General features: G+C 45.5%; 1 protein-coding gene across 1 annotated transcript in view; it reads left to right on the top strand.

Annotated features, from left to right (window-relative positions):
* The first annotated feature begins 3,503 nt into the window (after window positions 1-3,503).
* The window catches only part of EGFR (epidermal growth factor receptor), a 67,701-nt gene continuing 45,817 nt past the window's right edge, over window positions 3,504-25,387 (top strand). Inside the window, exons 1-13 of the mRNA XM_032758025.2 lie at window positions 3,504-3,657; window positions 4,522-4,705; window positions 7,834-7,968; window positions 12,555-12,623; window positions 13,798-13,916; window positions 15,263-15,404; window positions 17,084-17,200; window positions 17,784-17,910; window positions 18,010-18,083; window positions 18,903-18,993; window positions 21,410-21,609; window positions 22,764-22,896; window positions 25,001-25,091. Coding sequence (XP_032613916.1) covers window positions 3,577-3,657; window positions 4,522-4,705; window positions 7,834-7,968; window positions 12,555-12,623; window positions 13,798-13,916; window positions 15,263-15,404; window positions 17,084-17,200; window positions 17,784-17,910; window positions 18,010-18,083; window positions 18,903-18,993; window positions 21,410-21,609; window positions 22,764-22,896; window positions 25,001-25,091 — 1,563 coding nt within the window. The 5' untranslated portion in view covers window positions 3,504-3,576. The remainder of the gene's footprint in view (window positions 3,658-4,521; window positions 4,706-7,833; window positions 7,969-12,554; window positions 12,624-13,797; window positions 13,917-15,262; window positions 15,405-17,083; window positions 17,201-17,783; window positions 17,911-18,009; window positions 18,084-18,902; window positions 18,994-21,409; window positions 21,610-22,763; window positions 22,897-25,000; window positions 25,092-25,387) is intronic.

The raw sequence follows: 25,387 nt of genomic DNA, 5'->3' as shown, positions 1-25,387 counted from the left end.
TCACAGACTGGGTAATTTATAAAGAAAATAAATGTATTTAGCTCATGGTTCTGGTGGCTGGGAAGTCCAAGCACATGGCATTGGCATCTGCTTGGCAGCTGGTGAGGGCCTTCATGCTGTGTCAAACTATGGTGGAAGGTCAAGAGAGCATGCATGTGAGGTGGTGGGGAAGAGAAAAAGGGGGTTTAACTCATCCTTTTATCAAGGACCCACTCCCATGATAGCTAACCCACTCTTACATGAATGGCATTAATCCATTCCTTAGGGCACAGCTCTCATGACCTAATTATAATACCACTTAAAGGTTCCACTTCTCAACACTGTTACATTGGTGATTAAGTTTCCAATAAATGCACTTTGGAAAACACATTCAAACCATAGCAGAGATCAATGTTATTGTCACCATTTTCATATTTGAGGAAAGCATGGCACAGAAGGCTTGGAGAAGTACTTCAAGGTCACACAATAAGGAAGTGGCTAAACAAAAACCTTATCTTAGATTAATTAAAAACCTCTTTCTCTTTGCAGTTTTGTCTTAAATCTACCTAATTTGTGACTGTAATTTTTAAGTAATTTACTCATATAAGTGGTCTCACATTAAATTTTCTCATTGCTTTATATTTCTAACATGAGATATTTGGTATAAGGATGGAACCAAGATAATACCTTGTTTTAATTAGAAAACCTAGACCAAGTCATTCTGATCTTCATCCTAGATTTCACTTAAATGCTGCTGTCTCCTTTACGGTATGTGACAGGGGAAAGCCTCAGAAGAAACAACCTTATGTGTTTTCTTTTGATACTTTAGTAATTAACCCAGGATAGTATTCAAGATTGACATGCCTTATACTGAATCAAATAGCATACCAACTGCCTTCTTATTCTCAAGAATAGACACGTTGGGTAATTGGGCATTTAAGTTTCTTTGCAATTTTTTCCATTATTAACAAAATTAATGAACAACATTCTGCATAAGGTCTGTTTCCTCAGAATACGTTTCCCAAAGTGGAATCATCATGATGTAGAATTTAAGCATACTTGTTTAAACAAATTGTCCAGTTGCTTCCCAAAATGTTTTGTGAATTAAGATTTACATCAAGAATATGTAATGTTGTTATTGTCTCCCAAATACAGGATCTTTTTCTGAATATAAAAGTTACTCGTGCTAGTTGTAGACAATGAAGGGTCATTATCTTCATTGATAATGAAGTGCTTCTAATACTTGTGTTTTTATTCATTTATTCAAAAAGTGCTAAATAAGCCCTGAAGGGGCTTTCGGGGGGTCATTTGGGGCTTATTTAGCACTTTTTGAATAAATGAATAAAAGCACAAGTACAGTTTTTTTAATACTGTTTTCTATAATAGATTAATCTTAAATGGCATGTTTTCATTTATTTTACTGACAAAAGTTACTTACTCTTTGATTTAATAATAAAAATTCTTTGGTTCAGCTGAGAGAAACTTGCAAGCTGACGTCCTTGATTATTTAAAATGAAAGCAGCTGCCTGTTTTCATCCCTCTGCATCCTGAAGAAACTCTTCTGCAACGTGTTCCATTCCTAGGTTCTAGTTGACCCTGTTCATCTGTTTGGCATGAGGGGCCCAACTAACGCAGCTACCTGGACCACAGCCAATCTAGCTGGAATGGGAGTTAAGAGGCCATAGTCTGTCAGCTGGGAAAGCAGCTTTTATTCCAAGGTGTGCTAACTGAAAGGCCACATGTTATTGTCACAACCTTGTACCTACATCAGTGCTGACATCTTTAAGGACCTTAGAATTGGGAAATCAGTTTAGCCCTATCTGCATGTGTAGCAGACAACCATACAATTATTCCAACTTGAGGTTGCATTAAGAGCAACCTCATTTCTCCCATACTCCTGGGGAAAAGCAGACCAGAGACACTGGGTCAATCCAGAGTTATGGTTGGAAAAATGATGGAATAATTCTGCCCCTGGTGACAGGAGAGAGGGACTCCATCTTGTCAACTGTCATGGTTCCCATGTGAAGGTTATCGTTATCACTGAAATTGAATGAGAACACAGAAGCGAAGAACAGGGAAATCCCCACAGAGTTAAAGAGGATGTGAAGATTGCTTCATATTTAATGTTTGTGTAAGTGCTTTGGGTTGGTTATGTGCTGTCTGAACATGTGCTCATTTCCATGGCTCATTGCGAGGGCAGATAGTCCGATGATACTCTTTAGAATCATTCCCATGGGGAAGGAACAAAGAAGCCTGTAAAATAGAAATGCACATGTAAAAAGCGTTGAAGAAAGTGCCAGTGTATTGATTTTGGCCATGGTTTGTGCTCTACCACCTGGTTACTGTGATTGCAGAAGTGCCTTTGCAGATGAGGAAGAAACTGGCCAAGGCTCAATCTAACATCCAAAGCCAGAGGCCATATTTCTTCACTCTTAAGATAATTTGGGTTCAAATTATAGTCCCTTTACACACTCTCTGCCTCAAAAGCCCCAAGACTCTGTTTTGCTATGCTTGCCTAAACATGCCTTTCAAAGAGCTAGTTCTGTAAATACAACTTTATTATAATCCTCTCCTTTGCTTTTAAAAATGGATCACCATATCCATTGCTATGGTCCAACTTTGTCCCTTAATTTAAAATTTTTTACTGGATTAAGTTTGATGCCTTGAAACATTAGGGACTCAAGCATACAAGATTGTGTGCTGGTGGTGAGGGAAGTAACTGTGCCTCCACCTATGCTGGGTGGATCAACAGGGAGTGTGGATGAGCATAGGGATGTGTGGGTTTCTCACTAGCTGAGAGTGTTTTTAAGTGTTGTATTTTGATGTTTGTTACTTTCTGAATATTCTACAGTTAGACCTTTGATTTATTCTTTGATGCATTCATTTGAATAACATTTTTAATCTCCAGCCAGTTAGGTTTTTAATTTACACTCTTGTCGCTGATTTTAGGTGTACAGTGTTGTGTACACTACTGCCCAGTGTATGTTATGTTTGTAAACATTCATTGCACGCACAATGTGACATACTATATTTTTGAGAAGTAAAAAGTTCATTATATAGTTATTAACTCAACTCTGCAGTTATATTAGTGAAATGCCTTGTGAAATTTATTTTTTGCCTAGTGGAGCTCTTACAGGTTAATCCTGTCTTTGAGATTTTCATAGAATTTTCATCTACCGCCCACCCCTTTAAATTTCAACATTTTTTTATTTTGGCATTTTAATGTAATTCCTTGCATTATAGGGACAAGCTATCTCTTATTATGAATTGCGCCTTATATAAACTTAAAAATCTTTTATGACATTTGCTTTGCTGTGTCCTTTGGTGAGAATTTGTATTACCAGTCACTAAAGCTCACAAAGTTAGTAAGCTTTGTGAACAGATGACCTGGGCAGGAATGGGTGAGTCTCTGTGTGGAGGGAGTGAAGAAACTGCTAGCCTTATTACCTGGACCTTGAAGGACTGTTTTATTTTAGTTTTTCTGCATTTCTCAGTATTTCATGTGATATCTGTCTTTTTCTTCCAGTTTGCCAAGGCACGAGTAATAAGCTCACACAGTTGGGCACTTTTGAAGATCATTTTCTCAGCCTCCAGAGGATGTTCAATAACTGTGAGGTTGTCCTTGGGAATTTGGAAATTACCTACGTGCAGAGGAATTACGATCTTTCCTTCTTGAAGGTTGGTGACCGATTTCCCTACACAAATAAAATTGGAGAAAATCTAAGTGGAGAAAGCCCTGGGCAGAATTCCACTTGAAGTGTGTTTATTTTTGCTATGGCAATGACAAGTCTTACAGAGCTACAAATGAGAGTTTTATGAGAAAGCCATTTTACCAGCTAGTGTCAAGTAATAGCTAGAAAAGAATATCAAATAGAAACAGGCTAATCTGGAGTTCCACTGTCATCGTAGACACTGACCTTTGTCCCTGACCATTGCCTCAGTCATGGTGTGCTGCCATACTACCTCTTAAAAACTTTTTTTAAAAGCCCTGCTTTGCACCATTTGCCTGTTTCCTTTGTGTAAATACTCCTACCATAGCTGATTTCAAGCTACCGAGAGCTTCACCCAGCTGGTCCCAGAATTTTTATTTCACAATAGGCGCTAATGACCCCGTAGGAGCTCTGAAAGCTTCAGAGTTTCACTGAACTTTGGATGGGGTTTACTTAGCCTTCTTCTGTTTTTCTTTTACCTTTCCTTTTTAAATAAGAAATAATGCAAGACAGATACAAAGTAATTCTTTTTAATTTCCATTTTCACTGGAGAGTGTTGAACCCCATGCGGCATGAGAGCACAGTATTCCAGAACAATGCTTACTGCTCGTTATCACAGGGGTCAAAGGCTAACGTGCAGGGATTGTTGTAGATCGTGGACATGCTGCCTCCTGTGTCCATGACTGCAATCATCTACCTGTTTTACATTTGTTGAGCACTCGTGTGCATTAGGGTTCAACTGGGTGTCCTAGGGCTCCCTGGACCCATTTTAGACCTTGAGTTCTGGAGTTCCTCAAAAGAGAAATCACGCATTTATGTTTTCTCTTCTTAGACCATCCAGGAGGTGGCTGGTTATGTCCTCATCGCCCTCAACACAGTGGAGCGGATTCCTTTGGAAAACCTGCAGATCATCAGAGGAAATATGTACTATGAAAATTCCTACGCCTTAGCAGTCTTATCTAACTATGATGCAAATAAAACCGGACTGAAGGAGCTGCCCATGAGAAATTTACAGGGTGAGAGGCTGGGATGCCAAGGCTGGGGATTTATAAATGCAGAGAGCAGTTCCGATGGCTCCCAGTGAGCTTGTCACTCAATTCCACCTCAGAGAAGACTTTTATTTTTATCCAATACACGTGTACTGAGTGCCAGCTGTGTGTAAGATACTGCAGGGGAAGTTACTGAGAAGATGGCAGATACTGGAATGGGAAGATTTAAGCGGGGTACCAGTGTTTCCATGGACATGAAAAAATACGGAGAGATAGTAAGAAATCGTAAAGATTCCGAGTAAAAGAGAGTATGACCAGACAAGCTGGGCAGGAATCATGAATCTATATGCGTAGGCAGTGAATAAACTGCCGGTCTCATTACCTGGACCTCAAGGATAAAAGACATACAGTAAAAATCAACCCACATTGAGGACAGTCTTGAGAGTCGCACTGCTACACAGAAAGCCATGTGTAAGTTAAGGATAGAGAATGAGATGTTCTAGAACTTTGAATTTTTGTGAGCAGGACATGTGAGGTTTCTGTGAGAGGAAACAATGAAGGATGACAGAAGAGAGGGGAAGTTGATTTTTAAAAACTGGAGACAGCAGTGATTGTGCCTCACTGTGCAGTAGGTTTGGGGCCAGTAATGTTAAATCAGTAACTTCATTTAATGCCCACAACCTTTCTTCAAAGTAGGCATTGTACAGATGCCCCTTGACTTACGATGGGATCCTATCTGGCTGGACCCCGCTGAAGGTCAAGGCGTCATTAGGTCGGATTTCAGGGCTAATTGAATGTGTATTGCCTTCACACCATGGCAAAGTTGAAAATCTATGTTAAATCATGGTAAGCCGGGAACTGGCTGTGCTCTGCCATTTTACAAATAAATAAATGGCAGTCAAGTAACTCCCTTGAGGCCCCCAGCTAGTGAATGGAGAGGCCAGCTATGGCCACCAGTCTCTGCCCCAGGGCTCTCAACGCCCCTCCTTTGCCATGCAGTTCTGACAGGGAGGCAGTGCTGGTAGGAAAGGGGTGTGATGAAAGGGGTGCCCAGCAGAGGGAGTCATATCGGGAGTGACAGGAGCCCAACAGGGGTGCAGCTCTGGGACCGAAGCCAGCACCTCCAGGCATGGCTCCTCGGTTCACCAACTATAAAATTGTGTGGTTCCCCCACACCCCCTGCTGCTCAGAGCAGCCGTGCACATGCTTGTGCTGTGCGTGCCTCCTGTGAGATGGCCTGGTACACCGGTTCCTACAGTGTGCCTCACACGCTGTCTCGGAGGGAGGCAGCCTGTGCAGGTGCCTGGACCTCGGAGCCAGACCCCCTGGGTTCCTGCCCGGCCCCGTCCCTCAGCAGCCAGACGGCTCCGGAGCGCATTCTCCAATCCCTCCGTGTCTCTGTTTCCTCATCTTCAAAAATGTGGATGGCATAGCTGCTAAAAAATGGTGACATACTTCCTAGGTGGTGCAGAAAATTAAATGACTGTAAGAACAGGCCTCAGCAGCTCCTTCCACTTCCTTGGTGTGATTGTTTTTTAAACCAAGGCTGGGATTGTATAGATGCAGATTAATTAATGTGATACCACTAACAGCTAACCTAGTGCCTGCTGCAGGATGAGCCTCCGTTACACCTGGGTGCTTGCCTCCTCCGCTAAGCCACCGGGAAGAGGGTCCTGCAGCCTCCCTCACCTGTGCTGGCCCTTCCCTGGCAGTCACTGCCTGGGGTGTGCTGAAGGCCCGGCTCTGACTCTCCCTCTGTGCTCTCCTCGCCCGGCCCCCTGCTCTCTCTCAGCTCTTTGGTCTGTTGTCCGAGCTGCCACAGCAGCCTGGACAGCCCTGTTGGTGTTTCCAGCCCTGTCCTGTCCTGAATTCCGTCCACCTGTGCATGGCTTTCTCATGAGTGTTTTCACGGATGGTTCTGCTGTCATCTCCAACCTGATAAACAAAGCACCACGATTCAGCCCTCATGACCCCAGGCTTCCTCCCTCAGTTCCTTGCTTCTGCACATCCACTGAAGAAGCCTGTTCCACTGTTTCCCTGCACTGGGTCTCCCGTCTGCAGGAAGCCTTCAGCCCTCACTTCCACACTCCTCTAAGATGTATGCCCGTCCCCTCCTGGGGAAGCTCATTTTTCTAGCGCCTCCAGGATCTTCAGGGCTGAATCCCTCCTTTCCCACGTTGGTACTCTGTACACACAACATGCCCATTCCCCACCTGGGGCGCTGGGCATTGCTTCATGAATCAAAGGTCGATTTTCTCTCTATTAAAGTCACAGATGGTCATTGCACCATTGTGAGAATGAATGAAGGTAGTGCTTATAAATCAGCCAGCAAGGTACCCAGCCTCACTGTGTCAGGGTCTCCTTGGGCATGAGGTGGTTACAGTGTGTGACATGTCTGTCCCCAAGCCTGTCAGCTCCCAGATTGAAGCCAGTGGATCCAATTCATCCTCGCAAAGCCCACAGCACTTACACAGTACACATCAGTCGTTCTGTCAATGTTCATGTTTAATGTCATCGATGGAACACTCCCCCTTTGTAAAGGCTTGAATGTGTTCATGCCTGACTTTTCCACATCTTCTTAGTTCTTCCTTGGAAACAGCTATACAGTTTCACCATCCTGTGCATCCCTGGAGTCTACCTGACTCGGTCATACATTCAGATTCCTCTTGCTTCATGTCACTCTCATATCCTTTTCTCTAATGAAAAGCTCCGCCTGGGCATGCAAGGTGGAGGCTGACCCCTCACCTGGCATCCGGGGCTGTAGCACTCAGGACCTGCCTCCCTGCCCTGCCTACCCCCTACATCATGCGACCATTCCAGTCCAGCTGATCAGCCCCTCGGGACCCCCAGCTTACCACATGCATATCTTTTATGCTGTGACCACTGACTAAACCATTCTCTTCCTTCCTTCCCATATTTCTGAATTTCTAATCATTGCTCAAAGCCCAATTCGGAGAAAACCCTAGTTCCTCCATGGCGCTATCATTAACGATTTTATCTGGCCGCCCCCCAGGAAGTCCAGTGGGCTAATCGTGGGACTCTTGTTTGCGCCATGGCATCTCTTAGCAGAATATAAATGTGAAGAGCACATACATCCTTCACGGGAATTTAAAGGAGCTGTAAAGGGTGCTCACCGCATTTCCACTCTCCCGCAGAAATCCTGCATGGCGCCGTGCGGTTCAGCAACAACCCTGCCCTGTGCAACGTGGAGAGCATCCAGTGGCGGGACATAGTCAGCAGTGACTTTCTCAGCAACATGTCAATGGACTTCCAGAACCACCTGGGCAGCTGTAAGTGTCGAATACACACTATCTCTGCCTCCAGCTCCTATGGGGGAGAGCTCTACAGCACTGGGGTGGGGGGAGAGAAGCCATGTTTAGTAAGTCACATTAATCAGAAACAAAAAGTAGTAAGCAAAATATCTGACCACTAGAAGAGCATGTATTTACCACAGACATAGAGATCGTTTTTTTGTGGCGGGTGGCAGTGCAGCCCAGCTGGTTGGCAGTGCAGGCCACCCGAGGCAGATCCCCTGCAGGGACAGCAGAGCACTTGTGTCCTAAGAAGAGCTGCTGTTCATGGGGCGGGCAGCACCAGAGTCTCTCCCAGCCTGCCCTGCTGAGACTGGCCAAACTCCTGCATGCTGCTGAGTCTCCAGAGGCTCCCCGGCCCTCCTAAGGCACCAGGGCTGAATCCGCCCCCAGCTGAGGTCGTGAACACTGCCACATGGAGTCACACACACAGCTGGGCACTGCCATGGAGAGGAAGTCTGTCCATGTTTCCTTGAATACTGGTGGCCTGGTCCCTGTCCCGTTCACCAGTGAGGCAGCCTGTGGGGAAGCCTGGCAGGGAACAAGGCAGAGGTCAGTGTGGTGCCCCGGCTGAAGCCAGCGCTGTTGGGGGACTCTGAGACCCAAGCTCACACTCATCCAGCTCCTCTGGGCTGTACCCGTTGCTGATTGCCTGGCCTTTCTGTTCTTTAGAGTAAGAAGTGATCACCATTTCCTGCTTCTCTGTTTCTCCACAACTGTGCGGTGGATGCCTGTTTGTTTTCTGCCCTCAAAAAAAAAAAAAAAATAGGGCTGACATGAATCTTCAAAATCATCTAGAGGGCTTTGGATTTTTGTATATTTGTTTTATTTTTTATTTTATGGATAGATTGTGATGAAATGCCCATAATACAAGATTTCCCATCTTAACCATTGTAAGTTATAATGTCAGTGGCATTATAAATCCACATTGGTGTGTGGCCATCACCACCATCCACACACAGAACTCTTATCTTGCAAAGCTGAAACTCTACCCATTAGACAGTAACTCCCTACTCTCCCTTCCTTCCCAGCCTCTGGCCCTGGCAGGCAACAGTCCACTTGATGTCTCTATGAATTTGACTGCTCTGGGGCTCTCATACAGGTGGAATCATGTAGTATCTGTCCTTTTGTGTCTGGCTTATTTCACCTAGCAAAAGGTCCCAAAGGTTTATCTATGCTGTAGCACGTGTTAAGAATGTCCTTCCTCTTCACGGCTGAATAATATTCCATTGTATGTTGACACTACATTTTGTTTGTCCATTCACCCATCTACAGACACTGGGGTTGCTTCCATCTTTTGATTGTTTGAATAATGCTGCTGTGAACATGGGTATTGAGGCTCTTTGTTTTATAGATATATTATTCCACCAGCTACCCATCCTGACACCTACTATGTTTGCAAGAGACTGAAAGGTTTATTTCACATTGCAAAATTTCGTATTATGAGATCAAGGTTACCATTTCCTCAGCTGTCTGGTGGACAATGGGGAGGTTAAATTGTGCACATTTTATTTTTTTTTTAATGAACCTGGAACGGTTATGGGGCAAGTGTTTGCCATGAATCACGTCAGGCAGCCCACAAACAAGAAGCCCACAGGTCTCCATGTTCTATAAAACAACTGTGGGAAAGACCCACAAAGAAAGTGCTGGAAAGGAGAATGAAGGGTAGGTTCACGCAGTAAAAAGATTCAAATACTACAGGGCTTGGAACTATAGGCCAATATAGCATTGCTTTAAGAAACAAAAAATAAGACAATAAGAATAAGCCTAGAAAATCAAAAGTCTATAAAGAACCGACATTTCAAGCCAATAAGGGAATAATTCCTTATTCAATAAATTGTCTGGAATGACTTAACTATTAGGGGTGAAAATATCAAAGTGAAAGAACTATAAAGGGTTTTTAAAAAGGAATTAGGTATGTTGGGTTAGTTACATTGGAGAGTGCAAATTCACCATCGACCTGATACCTGAAATTTCCTCCTTACCATCTAGAGGCAAGTTGGGAATGCTGCCAGGCTCCTGTGGTAAAGGAAGCCCCTCTCTTGACTGGTGCTTTATGGCTACACATTCCTGCTCAGAACGGGTCTCATTTAGTCTTCACCAAAAAAAATCTCACGAGATGATTTAAGTGTTTTATGGACAAGATGTCTAAGACTCAGAAAAATTTCACGGTGTGCCCAGCTTTTATGTTTATGTTGAAGTTGGGCATTAGAAGTTAGAATGAATGGGTTTACTTGAGAGAAAATTAAAATAAATTCATCACCCACTCCATGTAATATAAATTCCAAATACATACTAAATATGTATAATAAAATATTTTATATATATGTAAGTGCCAGAAGGAAACATAAAGATGAATATTTTGTAATATCAAGTTGAAGAAAAGCCAAAATTTGACATCATAAAACAAAACTTTCATGTAAAATATGGTAATGGCTACCAGGAAAATATTGTGCCATGTCTGACTGCCACAAAGAGGGTTAATATCCTTGCTATATCACTCTCTGAAGTCATCTTTAAAAGACTAAGAAAAAGATGAATCTCTTAATAAAAACCTGGCTGAGAACATGAGCAGCCTCTCTATCTCACCCTCCCTTTCTCTCTTTCTGTCACACACACACGCACATACACACACACATACACCCACAAATATGGCCAAGAGATAAAGTAAAATGTTACTTCTAGTGTAATAAGAAGGTCAAACTAAAATAAGAAAGCATCACATCTTCCTTTGCAAAGTATTTGGGTTCCTTTTGCTTTTAAACACCTGGGTCAGCTGGGGTGTGGAGAAACAGAAATTCTCATGTTCTGCTTGTGGGCATATATGTTAATAAAATCAAGCTTGGCAATACTCCTGCAATATGTATCTAAAGCCTCAAAGTATGTATAGCTTTGACCAATGAATATCACATTTAGGAATAAGAGAAAAAGAAATAATAATGAAAGTGAAAATCATAAGAGATGTAGAAACATATTCTTATACAAGAATTCCTTGCAGCCTTATTTATAATAAATTTTGTGAACAAATTATATATCTAAAAATAAGAGATTGGTTGAACAAATTATGCAGCAGCCATGCTATTGATGCATATTTATAGGCATGGAAAGCACAGAAGCATATGTAAAAGCATGGAAAAATTGCCATGTTTTATCTGGGTTTTTAAGGTTATAACACAGTGTACAGTGGGATTCCAATTCCTGTATATACATAGATTTATATGTCTATATTGATTAACTCTGGATGAGTCTCATGTCTTCTTTTTGCTTTCTTCTATTATCCATATTTTATATGATGTGCCTGCATTTCTTTTTTGTAATAGATGGTCAATACTAGAATCATAAACAGATCTTAAGTTTGTTTATTGGCAAATGTTTCCCCTGTTAGAAAAAGATGCATTTTTCTTTTAAACATTTTTATTTTATACAATGATTACATGCTTATAATAGAAATTTGAAAATTATATGTGAGTACAGGGTAAAAAGTAGAAAGAATGGGACTGCACGCTACAGATCTAGCTGCTTTTAGCATGCCTCCGTATGACCTCGCTTTCTCTAGACCTCTGTCGCAGTCTCTCTGCCTCCCTCCTCACTACATCCATCCCCCGCTGTCACTGTCGTGGTGCCAGCCTCCCCGGCCTTCATGACTCTAAGGACCACCAGCGCGGCATTAGCGCCCTTTCCCTGGTGGTATCCTGGCTTCACAGTCACATGGGAGATCGATCGTCAGCTTTTCTGTTTGAAATCTAAATTCTTCCTGACTGCAGGGGACCTCGGGACCCATGAACACCTCTAGTTTACTATGTCTTCACAGTAAAAGATATCTGCATGACTGGACTCTTTAACAAATTTGGTGGTTAACCTGCTCTTTCTATATAGATATAGCACTTCAACCTTCAGACTTCTTAATACTGATAAAAAGAAAACACGACAGATGAGAGGAAAACCTTTGCAGCTGTAATTTGTAATCGGCCAATTATAAAAATTGCAAAAATTGACCAGATAGCTAAGGTTTTACACAGTCATTAAAGTGATCTGCACTGTTAACATTTCACCCTCTGTGCACCATTCTGTGCTTCTCTCTGGTTTGGAGTCTAGAAGGTTTTATTTACAGGCCATGACTTAACAATCCCAGAACGGCTGACACATGCAGTCACTCAAGACTGGACACAGCAAGGAAGTAGTGGGTCCGTGCCAAAGGCTCAGCCAGACGAGACACTCTAGCTGTGGCGGGAGATGCCAGGAAATGCTCCAAGCCTAAGCAGATTGTAAACAAGGAACCTCAAATTCATGAAAAATTCTCATTTATGTGGCCCATGTCAGTAATTACTCTCTACCTCAGTTTCCACAGCTGACATGTAAATAAAAGCAGTTCATGGTTCATCTTCTTTTCTTATTAGGGTCTCTTAAGTGATTCTACAAACCAGCCTGCCAAACAATCAGAGAATAAGTTGAAAAGATTGTCTTCATTTATTGCACATGCTTAACTCAGGCCTGGTAAAGGGTGTCATCAGTTTCTCATTCCTTCCCTTTCACTGAGATATGCATCTATTACTTTTACATTTCAGGCCAAAAGTGTGATCCAAGCTGTCCCAATGGGAGCTGCTGGGGTGCAGGAGAGGAGAACTGCCAGAAACGTAAGTCAGTGAACAGCCTCAGACCCATGTGTGACTGCCCCTCTCTTCCTTCACTTACTTAGGTGATTGGATTTGTTTTCCCTTTGAAGACTCCAAAGAGTTATTTTATTACAGGGCCAGATGTGAACCAGTAGGTGAAGGACAGTCTTGCAAATCTCACCGCATGCGGTTAATCCAGGGTGGGCTATTTTGGGCGCTTAAGCCTGTCACAAATAAGTGAACATCAGCAGGGGCTGGGCGCAGTGGCTCACGTCTATAATCCCAGGACTTTGGGAGGCTGAGGTGGTCAGAGCACGAGGTCAGGAGATTAAGACCATCCTGGTTAACATGGTGAAACTGCATCTCTACTAAAAATACAAAAAATTAGCCAGGTGTGGTGGCGGGTGCCTGTAGTCCCAACTACTCGGGAGGCTGAGGCAGGAGAATGGCATGAACCTGTGAGACGGAGCTTGCAGTGAGCCGAGATCGTGCCACTGCACTCCAGCCTGGGCGACACAGCAAGACTCCATCTCAAAACAAGAACAACAACAATAAGTGAACATCAGCAGGTATCCCAGCCCTGTCCTCTGAACACAGCACACTTTCCCAGGAATGGAAGACTTGTCCCTGTTGACAGCAGTCACCAGGTTTCTTGTTTCCTCTCCCTCCCTGGCTTTCTTTGGTACCCACCTACACAGAAGCCTGAGCATGGGTTCTCATGGGGACTTTTCCATGAGGACCCTGCTTTACGATGGAGAGGGCCATTATCCCGGGTATGGCTATCTGGCTCAGCCGCCAGTGGCCAAGGAACCTGGGGACATAAGCTCAAAAACGGACCCTATGTCCATAAGCTGAATTGTGGGGTGGCTGTTAGGCCCTTCTAAACACTACTTCCCAGCAGGTATTTTTGTTCTTTGTATGTGCTTCCTGCATTGCCCAAGATGTATTTCATTATTTAGCAGGTCTCAAAGTCTAGACTTGATCTGATGAGTTCTCTTAAGTGATTAAAAATAAATCAGGAGAAAAAAGAGGCAATCAGAAAAGGGCATGGTTTGACTTAGCTTGAATGTGGTTTCCTTGGAAGCAAATGTGTCTTCACTTTTTCGTGAAAAAGTCTGCAAGCGCTCTGCAACGTCCCTGGGAAATGATCCTACCCTCACTCTTCAGCTGACTGGGGACCTTTGCTCTGTTTCAGTGACCAAAATCATCTGTGCCCAGCAGTGCTCTGGGCGCTGCCGTGGCAAGTCCCCCAGTGACTGCTGCCATAACCAGTGTGCCGCGGGCTGCACGGGCCCCCGAGAGAGCGACTGCCTGGTAAGATGCCCCTCTCGCAGCCTCCCTGGAGCAGGCTGTGGCTGCATCCTCCCCACCCACACCAGGACAGAGGACTTCCTGTGGGGGAGCTGTCAATTAGCATTTGTAGTAACAGACAGGATATTGCCCTCTGCCTGGTGACAACGTATCTTTAGTATCCTGCCTCCACCACTCACTGAGACCTTGGGAAAATGATGGGACCGCCATGCCTCCATTTCCTTACCTGACAGTGATGCATAACAAAGTCTCTCCCAGTTGAATGCTTAAATGATGTGATGCCTGTGATGTCCATCATTAGGACCTGGGCACAAAACAAGCACTAAACACTACATGCAAGTATTTGTCATGAATGTGCCTTGTTGCCAGCAGCACACTCTCTTTATTGTTTGACTTCGGCTATACCTCTAGAGACTTGACACTGTGAGGTCCCTAAGAGATCCATGGAGAGCCACACAGGTCTAGCTGGCTGGAGCTGCGTTAGGGCCTCCTGACACGGATCTCTCGGCTCCTCCACCACTGCTCAGGCACCTCCTGAGCTGCAGCCTGCCCTCAAGGGGTCCTGAAGTACTCACTCCCGCCCCATTACTGCAGAAAGTGCCAGCAGAAGCCTTGCTGCCCCAGCGGGCTCTGGCCAGCACTGGAGGGTGCAGGTCAGAAGCGTCTTCAAAGTCCTGGAGATGCCAAGGCTGGTGGATGTGACACCTGGAGTGAGAGCTGATGTGGCGAAGCCCTCCCTAAGACTAAATCCAGAGCACTCTGTGGTTTCAGAGAAGATTCCTAAATTCCAGAGGCTGGACCCAGACCCAGGAATTGTGACTTGGTTGGCCTGGGCTGTTTCTAATGTGAGCCCCAGGGAGAAGACTGTGTGTGGGGTTGATCCTAGGAAGAGCCCCCACTGTATTGGGTCTGGCCCCTTTACAGGGCATTGTTCTAGCAAGGTTTTCTGCCATTCAGCAATACATTATAAAATGTACCCTCAATTGTACTTTATAAGGGAAGCCCAGTGTACTTTATAAGGGAAATTAAACATAATTTCACTCCATAGTCACCACTATAATGTGTGAACTCCATCATCTGTACGTTAGTAAAGAGACGTATTTTTATCATAATCCATAAATTATGATAGGTGGGACAGTACACGTAAGAAAAACATGGACTTTTTAGAGAAGGGTCTTTCTGACTCTGCAGAGGGCGCCAGCTGGGTTTTCCCACACTAGTTGAACACTAGGCTGTGAAGACGGTAACTTGGGCTTTCTGACGGGAGTCAACGCAGTGCTGCGCTTCCTCCGTGTGTGGCGCTGAGTGTACTTACCTCACTTGCCCAGCGTGTCCTTTCTTCTCCACAGGTCTGCCGCAAATTCCGAGACGAAGCTACGTGCAAGGACACTTGCCCCCCACTCATGCTTTACAACCCCACCACGTACCAGATGGATGTGAACCCCGAGGGCAAATACAGCTTTGGTGCCACCTGCGTGAAGAAGTGTCCCCGTGAGTCCTCCTCTGTGGGCCCTCTGACTGGTCAGGCATCTTTGTCTCGCTCTGTCTCCTGCTGAGCCCTGGAGTATCCTGTCTTGGAGAGTCTTTGGGTGTATGTGTTTGCCTCCCTTTGGGGAGGCGACCCTGTGCCCGTCCAGGCACAGAGGCGAGGGGCTGGCTTGCTACTGAGGAGTGGGCAGATGGTGGCCATCTCCACCCATGGGGGCTGCTAAGTGCACAGGGCAGATCTTGGTGGCCAGGCCACCTCACAGGAGAAACACATGCTGCTCAGCCCTCACCACTCATCCAGCAGCCACAGTCGTGGGTATTCAGTTGTCTGCTGGGCACAAAGCTGTGGGCATGTCACTGTTTAGTGCTTGTGCCGAGCGGGTATTTAATAGACTGAAATCAGAGAGTCTATCAGAAGACCTGCCTTCTTGAGTGGTTAAAATTCTAGTGAAAGTTATGCCTCTTAGTAGTATTGTATTGTAGAGGTTTTGTTTGATTGTTTTGTTTTAATGTTTTGGGCTTGGGTTTGAGTTTTGCTTGTTTGTGCTTACATTTGTACTGGTGGCTCCAGGGTTTAGGGAAATTGTGACATAAAATACTTCCTGACAGAGAAAGCAAAACTTTGTCTAATGAAAGAGTTTTAGAAACCAGTCTTGATCTCTAGAAGGGGAAATTAACGGAGAAAAAAAAAATTGAAAGAACAATTATGAGGGGGAGATTTTACCCTGCCAGATTTGTGTACATGAAAAATTTTACACTCTGTATGGGAAAAAAAACACAAAATAATAAGCCATTATAAGGTAAATGACAAATGAAGCTACAGAAAAATGTGCCACAGTGATGACACAGATATAGTCTTTGAGATAGGGCTTAATAGAGCTTTAAAATCCATAGGAAAACACTTCAAGCCTGAGATACCAAGAGCACACGGTTCACAAAAGAATCACCAAGGTCCTATAAATATTTTTGAAGATCTTCTTGGGGAACTTAAAACAGGAACAGGCCAGGCACAGTGGCTCATTGTCCCATGCCTGTAATCCCAGCACTTTGGGAGACCGGGGGGTCCTGATTGCCTGAGGTCAGGAGTTTGGGACCAGCCTGGCCAACAGGGTGAAACCTCATCTCTACTAAAAATACAAAAATTAGCCGGGCGTGATGGCGCACACCTGTAATCACAGCTGCTCAGGAGGCTGAGGCAGGAGAATTGCTTGAACCCGGGAGGCGGAGGTTGCAGTGAGCTGAGATCACACCACTGCACTCCACCCTGGGTGACAAAGCAAGACTCCATCTCAAACGAACAAAAAAGGAAGACATAGAGCTCCTAAAAATAACACAGAAGTCTGCTATTAACACAAATGAATTACTTTAAAGGTGAGAGCAGGTGGAGGAGAGGGCTGAGGTGCCTGCTGGGATGCAGAACAGCTGGCCCCTCAACGGACCCAGTGTTTCCTGCCATGATGAAACACCTGTATTGTCCACATTGCGGCCTAGAATGTTATTAAACTCTTGAACGGGATTCCTTTTCTATTTGCAACCTTTCATTCTTTGTTCTTAAAGTAAATAAAGCCAAAGGAGGATGGAGCCTTTCCATCAGCCCTCGAGAGGATGACCTGGACCGTCTGTGTGAGGTCTGAGCACCTGGCGCCACCGTCGTCACCTTCCTTTCATGCTGTCTTCCTCAGGTAATTATGTGGTGACAGATCACGGCTCGTGCGTCCGAGCCTGCGGGGCCGACAGCTATGAGATGGAGGAAGACGGCGTCCGCAAGTGTAAGAAGTGCGAAGGGCCTTGCCGCAAAGGTAGGAAGCCTGCCGGTGTGCAGACGAGGCTTGTTCTCAGCTGCTGAGGCTGGGCTCTCATGCCACCTCCAGATGAACACATCTTCCTCTTCTCATTAAAAAACAACTATGCATATCGTTTCTTTAAAACAGAAGATAAAGCTGTAAAGCCAGGTTAGGCAATGGGAAGGCACTGAAGGTTGTGACGGGGTGGGGGGCTCTGATGAGAACAGCGCACAGAGCCAGCCCCTCAGCAGCTGCCAGGTGCCCAGCCCTGGGGAGAATCCAGGGGATGCAGAGCTGGAAGCAGTCCAGCTCCACGCGGCCCATGGGAAATAATGAGGAGAACGCAAGGTCGGTGTGGGGTGACAGGGATGGCATCTCCTACACCGCCGTAGCCCCAAAGTGTGCTATAGGTCCTGGTGTCCCCCCTTCCCCCGCACCCTCCCCAGCCCCGTCAGTGTTCGTTGAGTCAATGAAGGATGATGTGGCAGTGGCGGTTCCCGCGACCGGAATTCCTTCCTGCTTCCCTCTGCCTGTGGATCCCTAGCTATTCTTAATCCACCAAATGTGAACGGAATACACGTCTCTGTTATCTCTGCAGTGTGTAACGGAATAGGTATTGGTGAATTTAAAGACACACTCTCCATAAATGCTACAAATATCAAACACTTCAAAAACTGCACCTCCATCAGTGGCGATCTCCACATCCTGCCGGTGGCATTTAGGGGGTGAGTTACAGGTTCAGTTACTTGTATAGAGAAAAACAAAATCTGCCTTTTTAACTGGTAGAGATTGGTGACCAATAATCACGCTGTTGTTTGTTTCAGTGACTCCTTCACTCACACTCCGCCTCTGGACCCACAGGAACTGGATATTCTGAAAACCGTAAAGGAAATCACAGGTTTGGGCTCAATTATCACATGAATATAAATGGGAAATCCGTGTTTGAGAGAGAACTTTTCGACATATTTCCTTCTCCCTTGGAATAAAAACATTTCTTCTGAAATTTTACCATTAATGGCTGATGTTCAGATACTTTTCAAAAGTGCAGTTTCCCCTGCAGGCAAAAAGGGACACGTTAAGGCCAGGCTTGGGTCATTCACTGCGCGTGTGAACACGCTTTCTCCCTCCTGCCCGGCCCCAGCCAGCTGCCTTGGTGGCCCATAACCCCTGCGGGTGGAGGGAGGGGACAGGGGTAGGTGAGGAGCAGCCTGGGCCTCAGGCTTTTGAAACTGGACGCCAGAGCCCTGTGGGGCCACGGGCAAGCCTCGGGTCCATGACTGCCGCCTGAGCTCCGCTTCCTTCCTCTCTAAAATGGGAAGATTACACCAAAATAACAAGGTTGGAATCAAATAAGGAAAATCTGTAAAGCTCCTTTGTATGTGATACCAGATCCACAATTGGCAGATCATCGCAGCAGGAGCCTCTTCGGGGTAATCGGATACGCGGCGCAGCAGGGGTCCCAGGGCCGCAGCCAGGGGGGCGGCGGGAGACACGCGGAATCATTGTGGGAGGCGGGAAGCAGCTGTGAACCCTGGCTCGGCCTGCGTCCGCCCATGCACATGTACACTCAGAGAAGATGGTAATGAAAAAGAAAGCAAATCCAATTTTCCCACTCACTGTTCATATAATACAGAGTCCCTGAGAGTCTAGAGTAATGTCTCATACAAAAAAGAAACTCCTACGTGGTGTGTGTCTGAGTCTTTCTTCTGCCTTACAGGGTTTTTGCTGATTCAGGCTTGGCCTGAAAACAGGACGGACCTCCATGCTTTTGAGAACCTAGAAATCATACGCGGCAGGACCAAGCAACAGTAAGTTGACCACAGCCAAAGCCTGGTAGATTACATTTGCCTTTTTAGTTGGAAATGAGGCTTAACAGGAGAGTTGCTAAGATAGGGCACAGAGCTCCTACACCTCTCGCCGGCATTCCCGAATGCTATCTTACATGAGCAGGCACAAGCATCAAGACTGAACAACCATTGGCACAGGCTGTCCGCTAAACCACAGACTTCTCAGCGTTCGCCAGTGCTTCTGCTTCTGTGTCCACTCCAGATCCCACATTGCACTTAGTTGTCAAATCTTCTCAGTCCATTTCTAACCTATATTAGCTCCTGTGTCTTTCCTTGTTTTTCATGGCCTTGACACTTACAAAACGTGTGGGTCAGGTACTTTGCAGACTGTCTAACCATGTCTGTTCAGCTGGTGTTTTCTCAGGATGCAGTTGAGGTTATGCACATCTTATCACAGGGACCAGAGAGACTTTTTAGCACCACTCTTCAAGAATTTTCACTTTTTCAGCTTTGACAGTGGAGTAGACATGCAGGTGCTCACACACAAGCATCTTTAATATGGCAATGGTAATCATCAGTTTAGTGGTGTGGAGGAGGGAATGGGAATCTCTTAGTGAAACCCACCTTGGAAGCAGCCTCGTTATGAGAACTGCTGCCCCTACTTGACTCCTAAAGCACTAGATAATACTGTGCAACATTAAAGAGAATAAGAGTGCATGAAATATGCATTGCCTCCCATAAACTCCCTTGGCTCTGAATCTCTGATACTAAATATGTGGCTACCTTTGCTTCCCAGAAAGGCCTTTTTGCTCTGAATTCTCTGGAATCTTTCTTTGACCAAGATTCTTATAAAAATAAGAGATTTAGAGCAACTTTCTTGGATGGCTGGTATGAGCCAGTTGGTTTAGTTGTAGGGATTTAAGGAAGATAAGGGTTACTTACTTTTCACACTTAATGAGAAGTCTGGTGATTCCAGCTCCTACTGAGACAGGGTGGCCACGGGTTCCAGGGCGTGACTCACTGAGGCCCCAGACCTGCCCTGCAAGGAAAACCTGGTTCTGCCCTGGTGTCCTGGCCTCCCTGGGCATAAATGGGGGAGAATTTCTAATGGTATTGGTTACAGGCTCCTATCCAAGACGACTCATCTGTGTAGGAGAAAGGAAAAAGATGGGGGAAAGAAAAGCAGCAGGGAGAGGAGAAGCCTCTGGATGATACTCTAACCCCCTGCCATCCAACACCTGAACATCAGTCTCTTCATCCAGTGCTCTCAGCTGGCCCAGCCCTCAGCCTGGGGTCAGATGAGAGCTTCCTGCAAATGCAGATCTCTTTCCTGTGGCTCCTTCTCAATTACAGACAGCTCCTGCACAAGGTGCACTCTGGCCTTGTGCTCCCTCCCCAAACCAGCCCAGCCCTCCCAGCCTGCATCATCGTGGTCCTGCAGGTGCTAGAGGTTCTCACACCCATCGTGGTCTGGCGAGGCTGGTGGTTCTCACACCCATCATGGTCCGGTGGGGCTAATGGTTCTCACACCCATTGTGGTCTGGCTGGGGCTAGAGTTTTTCACACCCATCATGGTCCTGCAGGCGCTAGTGGTTCTCACACCCATTGTGGTCTGGCTGGGGCTAGTGGTTCTCATGTCCACCGCGTGCCTTCCTGCTCCTCCAGGTGGCTGACGACATCCCCCCTTCAGTCTGAATGACTTCCATCCAGTCATCTGATATACACATTGGACCACCCAATAGCATCCTAGTGTCATGTTGGGTGGTGAAGAAAATGCCACAGTTCCTGCTCTCAGGGCCTCACAACCTTGGGCATAGCTTTTTGGAGAGAGGCCCCACTTTCCAGACATCCCTCCCAGACCTGTTCAGAGGCCCCTGCTCTTTGCTTCCATGCTGCCCACACTCACTGTGCTCTTCACACCAGCTCAAAATGATCTGCTTACGGGGTTGTGTCACCACCAGATCAAGGGTCCTTGAGAGGAGGAAACGTATTTAACCTGCACAGAATTTGGGACAGAGAACCTCAAGTGTTTGTTCAATAAATATATGAATGGATAGAGGGACAGGCTGGTGGTGGATAGATGGACGAACCCACAGCTTTGAAGTGTATTTGGCTGTTTGAGAGGTTAGAATATGTTCTCAATTTCCAGGCAAAATGAAAATGCAGAAAATATAATGACATTAAGGCATTTTATTCATCCTCCCCATCTGCCACTGGGTTAAAGATACTAAATAAACAAGGAACTAGCTTTTGCCTGGAGGAGCTTAAAAAACACCTGCAGTTTTCAAAAGTTGCAGTGTGTGCCTCCCACAGCATGACCTACCATCATTAGAAAGCAGTTTGTAGTCAATCAAAGGTGGTCTGGAAAAACAAAGTTTTCAGGGATACATCGTTTTTATCATTTTTCACCACATGATTTTTCTTCTCTCCAATGTAGTGGTCAGTTTTCTCTTGCGGTCGTCAGCCTGAACATAACATCCTTGGGATTACGCTCCCTCAAGGAGATAAGTGATGGAGATGTGATAATTTCAGGAAACAAAAATTTGTGCTATGCAAATACAATAAACTGGAAAAAACTGTTTGGGACCTCCGGTCAGAAAACCAAAATTATAAGCAACAGAGGTGAAAACAGCTGCAGTAAGTCACCGCTTTCTGTTTTGTTTATGGAGTTGGTTCTAATGGGTCCTTTATTTTTATTTAGAATATTGAAGGGCTATTCCCATTTAAATTACTTTTTTCAGTTCCTTAAGAAGCAAATTAAAATCTTAAGATTCCTAATTGTGAAATTACCATGTGAATTCCATTAAAACTTTTTCCAGATCATTACCATTCAATAGGATAAATTTACCCTGAGGTTTAGGCTACCAATTATTTGTAATTTAAGTAACTAAATTTAGTATTAGTTATATTACCTTTTAGCTGTAGGTCTGCTCATTTCAGCCTGTAAAGATTACAGCTACACACATACACACACAGAGGAATGGAATGAGCACTTCACATCAACATTTCCTGTTCTGACTCTAGAGCCTCAGCTTTTGAAGCTGGTCAGAGCCTGGCCTGTGCTGGGCCTTGGCCACGGGCAGCGTCAGCTTTGAGTCAAGTGCTGGTCTGGCCTTCCTAGCTTTGAGGCCCCTGTCAATTCCCTTAATCTGTTCAGGCTTTGGCTTCCTCATCCATAAAATGGAGATATGAATGATTCCTACGCCGTAGTGCTTTGAGAGAATTCAGTGAAATTCTGTGTGTAAAACCCTTCCATGGTGCCTAGCACACAGCACACAGCCAATGGCCCAATGGCTCCTATCGGCTGTAGGATTTGTCATCAGAACACCACCAGCTCTGCTCCAGGCTGCCCTGGGCACCATCAAAACACACCCTGTGCCCAACAGCACCTGCCCCTCTACACGCCGGGCCCCTTCAGCAGGGGCAGTGGCCGTGGGAGCACAGAAAACAAGGAGTCCCATCTGGTTTAATTGATGCCATTGCCAAAGGGGAGGACTCACGGCACCCCCTCTCGGGTGCCAGCGCGCCGGGCTCCCACCAGGAGGAAGACCTGTCCTCCACTGTCAGGCACATTTCAGTCTTCCCAGCAGCCAGCACAACTGCTTTGTCCTTCCAGTCACGGTCGGCCTCTGGGAAGCCCAGTCTGTGTCCTCCTCCTTCAGGGGTACCCAGCATGTCTGTGTCACCCAAGGTCACAGAGCACAGGGCCCCTCCCGGGAAGGTGCCGTCTCCTCTGGCCCCTCGGGTCCCTGCTCCATCACTGACTGCTGTGACCCACTCTGTCTCCGCAGAGGCCACAGGCCAGGTCTGCCATGCCTTGTGCTCCCCCGAGGGCTGCTGGGGCCCAGAGCCCAGGGACTGCGTCTCCTGCCGGAATGTCAGCCGAGGCAGGGAATGCGTGGACAAGTGCAACATTCTGGAGGGGTAGGAGGTTATTTCTTTAATCCTCTTGCTTTGATCAAAAATAAGGCTCCAGGTTGTTGTTATAGCTTTACAGGCATTCTGTTTGATTTTCTTTTCCTTTTATTCTTTGCCCTTAGCTTTTGGAGGTTTTGGGGTTTTCTGTGGGGAGACGGGAAGTTGTTTGATTGCTTTATTTTTGGCAAATTTAAGCACAATAGGAAATAAGCAAGTATTTTTACCTAATTTAATCCAATAATTTATAGAATCTCTTTTCCTGGAAGTATCTTAAATTTTTCTAAGCTACAAAAAGTTCCTAAGACAAATGAGACAGTCATCAATGGTTCATCTAGCCAACACCGTGGCCAGTTGGGCTTCTCTTTGTAGTGCCCAATTCGTGGTGTGTGAAAATAAATTAACACAAATTATATTGCCAAGTTAATATCTGTTTTATGTGCCCCTAGCATGCGTTGAACATCAAACAGTGCCAGGAACTTTAAATGTACCCACGGACAAAGAAATAATTCATAATGATGCTTGTTGAATGTAGTTGCAATCAATAAAAAGTGCAGTTTGTGAATGCTCTGAGGCTCTTGATATTGACGTAAGGCTTTGAATGACAAATGAGGACAAAACATAAATAGGAAAGTAAAACTGAAGGGTAGAGGCCAAGGCCATGTTTTAGAAGATGTAAAGAAAAAGGGAAATTTGGTGAGCACCATAGGAATTACAGATGGCTGTAGGAAATCTTCCTGTTTTACTCTCTGGGCATGGACTACAGCTTGGATCCAGAAATATTTAGGAGCAGGATAAGAGGACCAAGTTCAATTCTATAGGAATCCTTTAGCTGATAGGCTCAGAACAAATCACATCATTAATAGTGCTGCTTCAACTTCAAGTAAGGAATATTGATGCAATCCTTACGGCTACAAATGGACAGTGGTCTCATGTTTTCAGTTTTCAAGTGTTTCTTAAGAGGCAAGGTGATGAAAATACGCACGTGGGGAGCCCCATGTCCTTCCAGTAGTGTAGAGAAACCTGGTGTCCAGCAGCACCTGCTCCCTCTGCAAGCCCAGCCCCCTTCAGCAAGGGCAGTGACCCGGAGAAGAAGCACAGAAGACACAACCCTGTATCATATTTTGTTTAATTGGTGCCATTGACCAAAGGGGAGGAAGAAAGGCACACACTTTTTTGTTGTTTTTTGAGACAGAGTCTCATGCCGTCACCCAGGCTGGAGTGCAATCATGTGATCTCAACTCACTGCAACCTCTGTCCCCTGGGTTCAGGCAATTCTCCTGCCTCAGCCTCCCAAGTAGCTGGAATTACAGGTGTGCACCACCACGTCCAGCTAATTTTTTGTAGTTTTATTAGAGACAGGGTTTCACCATGTTGGCCAGGCTGGTCTCGAACTCCTGACCTCAAGTGATCTGCCCGCCTCAGCCTCCCAAAGTGTTGGGATTATAGGCATAAGCCACTGCGCCTGGCCAAGGCACACACTTTTGAGAATAAACACTCCTTGTTCGCTGCTGGAGGGTAGAACTATGCTTGACTACCAGGCAGAGTCCAGTCTTACTGACAAACAGCCGCACATCTGCTCTGTCTTTTCAATCAAACATCAGCTTCTTGCTTAACATTGATCTGTACATCTTGAGGGATGTCAAAATATTATAAGCTAAGTTTTTCACACCTGTGTTCCACACTCACCATTTTTAGTAATAACCATTGAGCAAGTTCATTCTCCCTGCTTCCTGTTTCTATCACTTAACCTAAAATTATCATTTTTCCAGCTTAGTTTTGATAACCATGAATCTGGTATTAGAGGCAGGGAACACCTCCTCAGAACTATCTTTTCTTTTATCATTTGGCTTGCTTACCCAATATGCAAAAACTATGCTGTAGAAAAAGCAGAAAAGATGTCTTGATTATGAATGAAGCTCATGTGTTTACTCAGAGAGAAGATGACCCAGGATTCAGTTAACAAAAGCAGCTGATTATATTACTATATAGTCCTGGAGTCCCAACTCCTTGACCATTACCTCAAGTTATTTGGAATTTTGGAGAGGTGATTTGCGTTCCTGCAACAGTGTCTCAGAGGCGGGGCTGACGGGTTTCCTCTTCCTCCTCTCAGCGAGCCAAGGGAGTTTGTGGAGAACTCTGAGTGCATACAGTGCCACCCAGAATGCCTGCCCCAGGTCATGAACATCACCTGCACGGGACAGGTAAGAGCCCCTTGCTGCTATCCACGTCCACTTCATGGTAAGGGCCTTCACAGAAGCCGAACCGTGACGATAGCCCAGGGCATCCTGTGTGGGCAGGACGGCCATCAGAGCCACTTCCCAGAGGAGACAGTGGGCTCTGACAGCGCTGTCCAGGCAGGGTGTCAGTGACATTAGCACATACATTAGCCTGCGATGAACATTCACTCTTTCTGCTGACACCCCCAACCTTATCTAAGCTTATTAAATCCTCACATTTAATGGCAGCTGTTTTCACCTGGTGTCCCCCATCCCTGACC

This window comes from Hylobates moloch, unplaced genomic scaffold (genome assembly GCF_009828535.3).
Source record: "Hylobates moloch isolate HMO894 unplaced genomic scaffold, HMol_V3 SCAFFOLD_1, whole genome shotgun sequence".
In the NCBI taxonomy this organism is placed as follows: domain Eukaryota; kingdom Metazoa; phylum Chordata; class Mammalia; order Primates; family Hylobatidae; genus Hylobates; species Hylobates moloch.
Note: the sequence above shows the minus strand (reverse complement) of the source record. Positions and strands in the feature narration are given on the sequence as shown.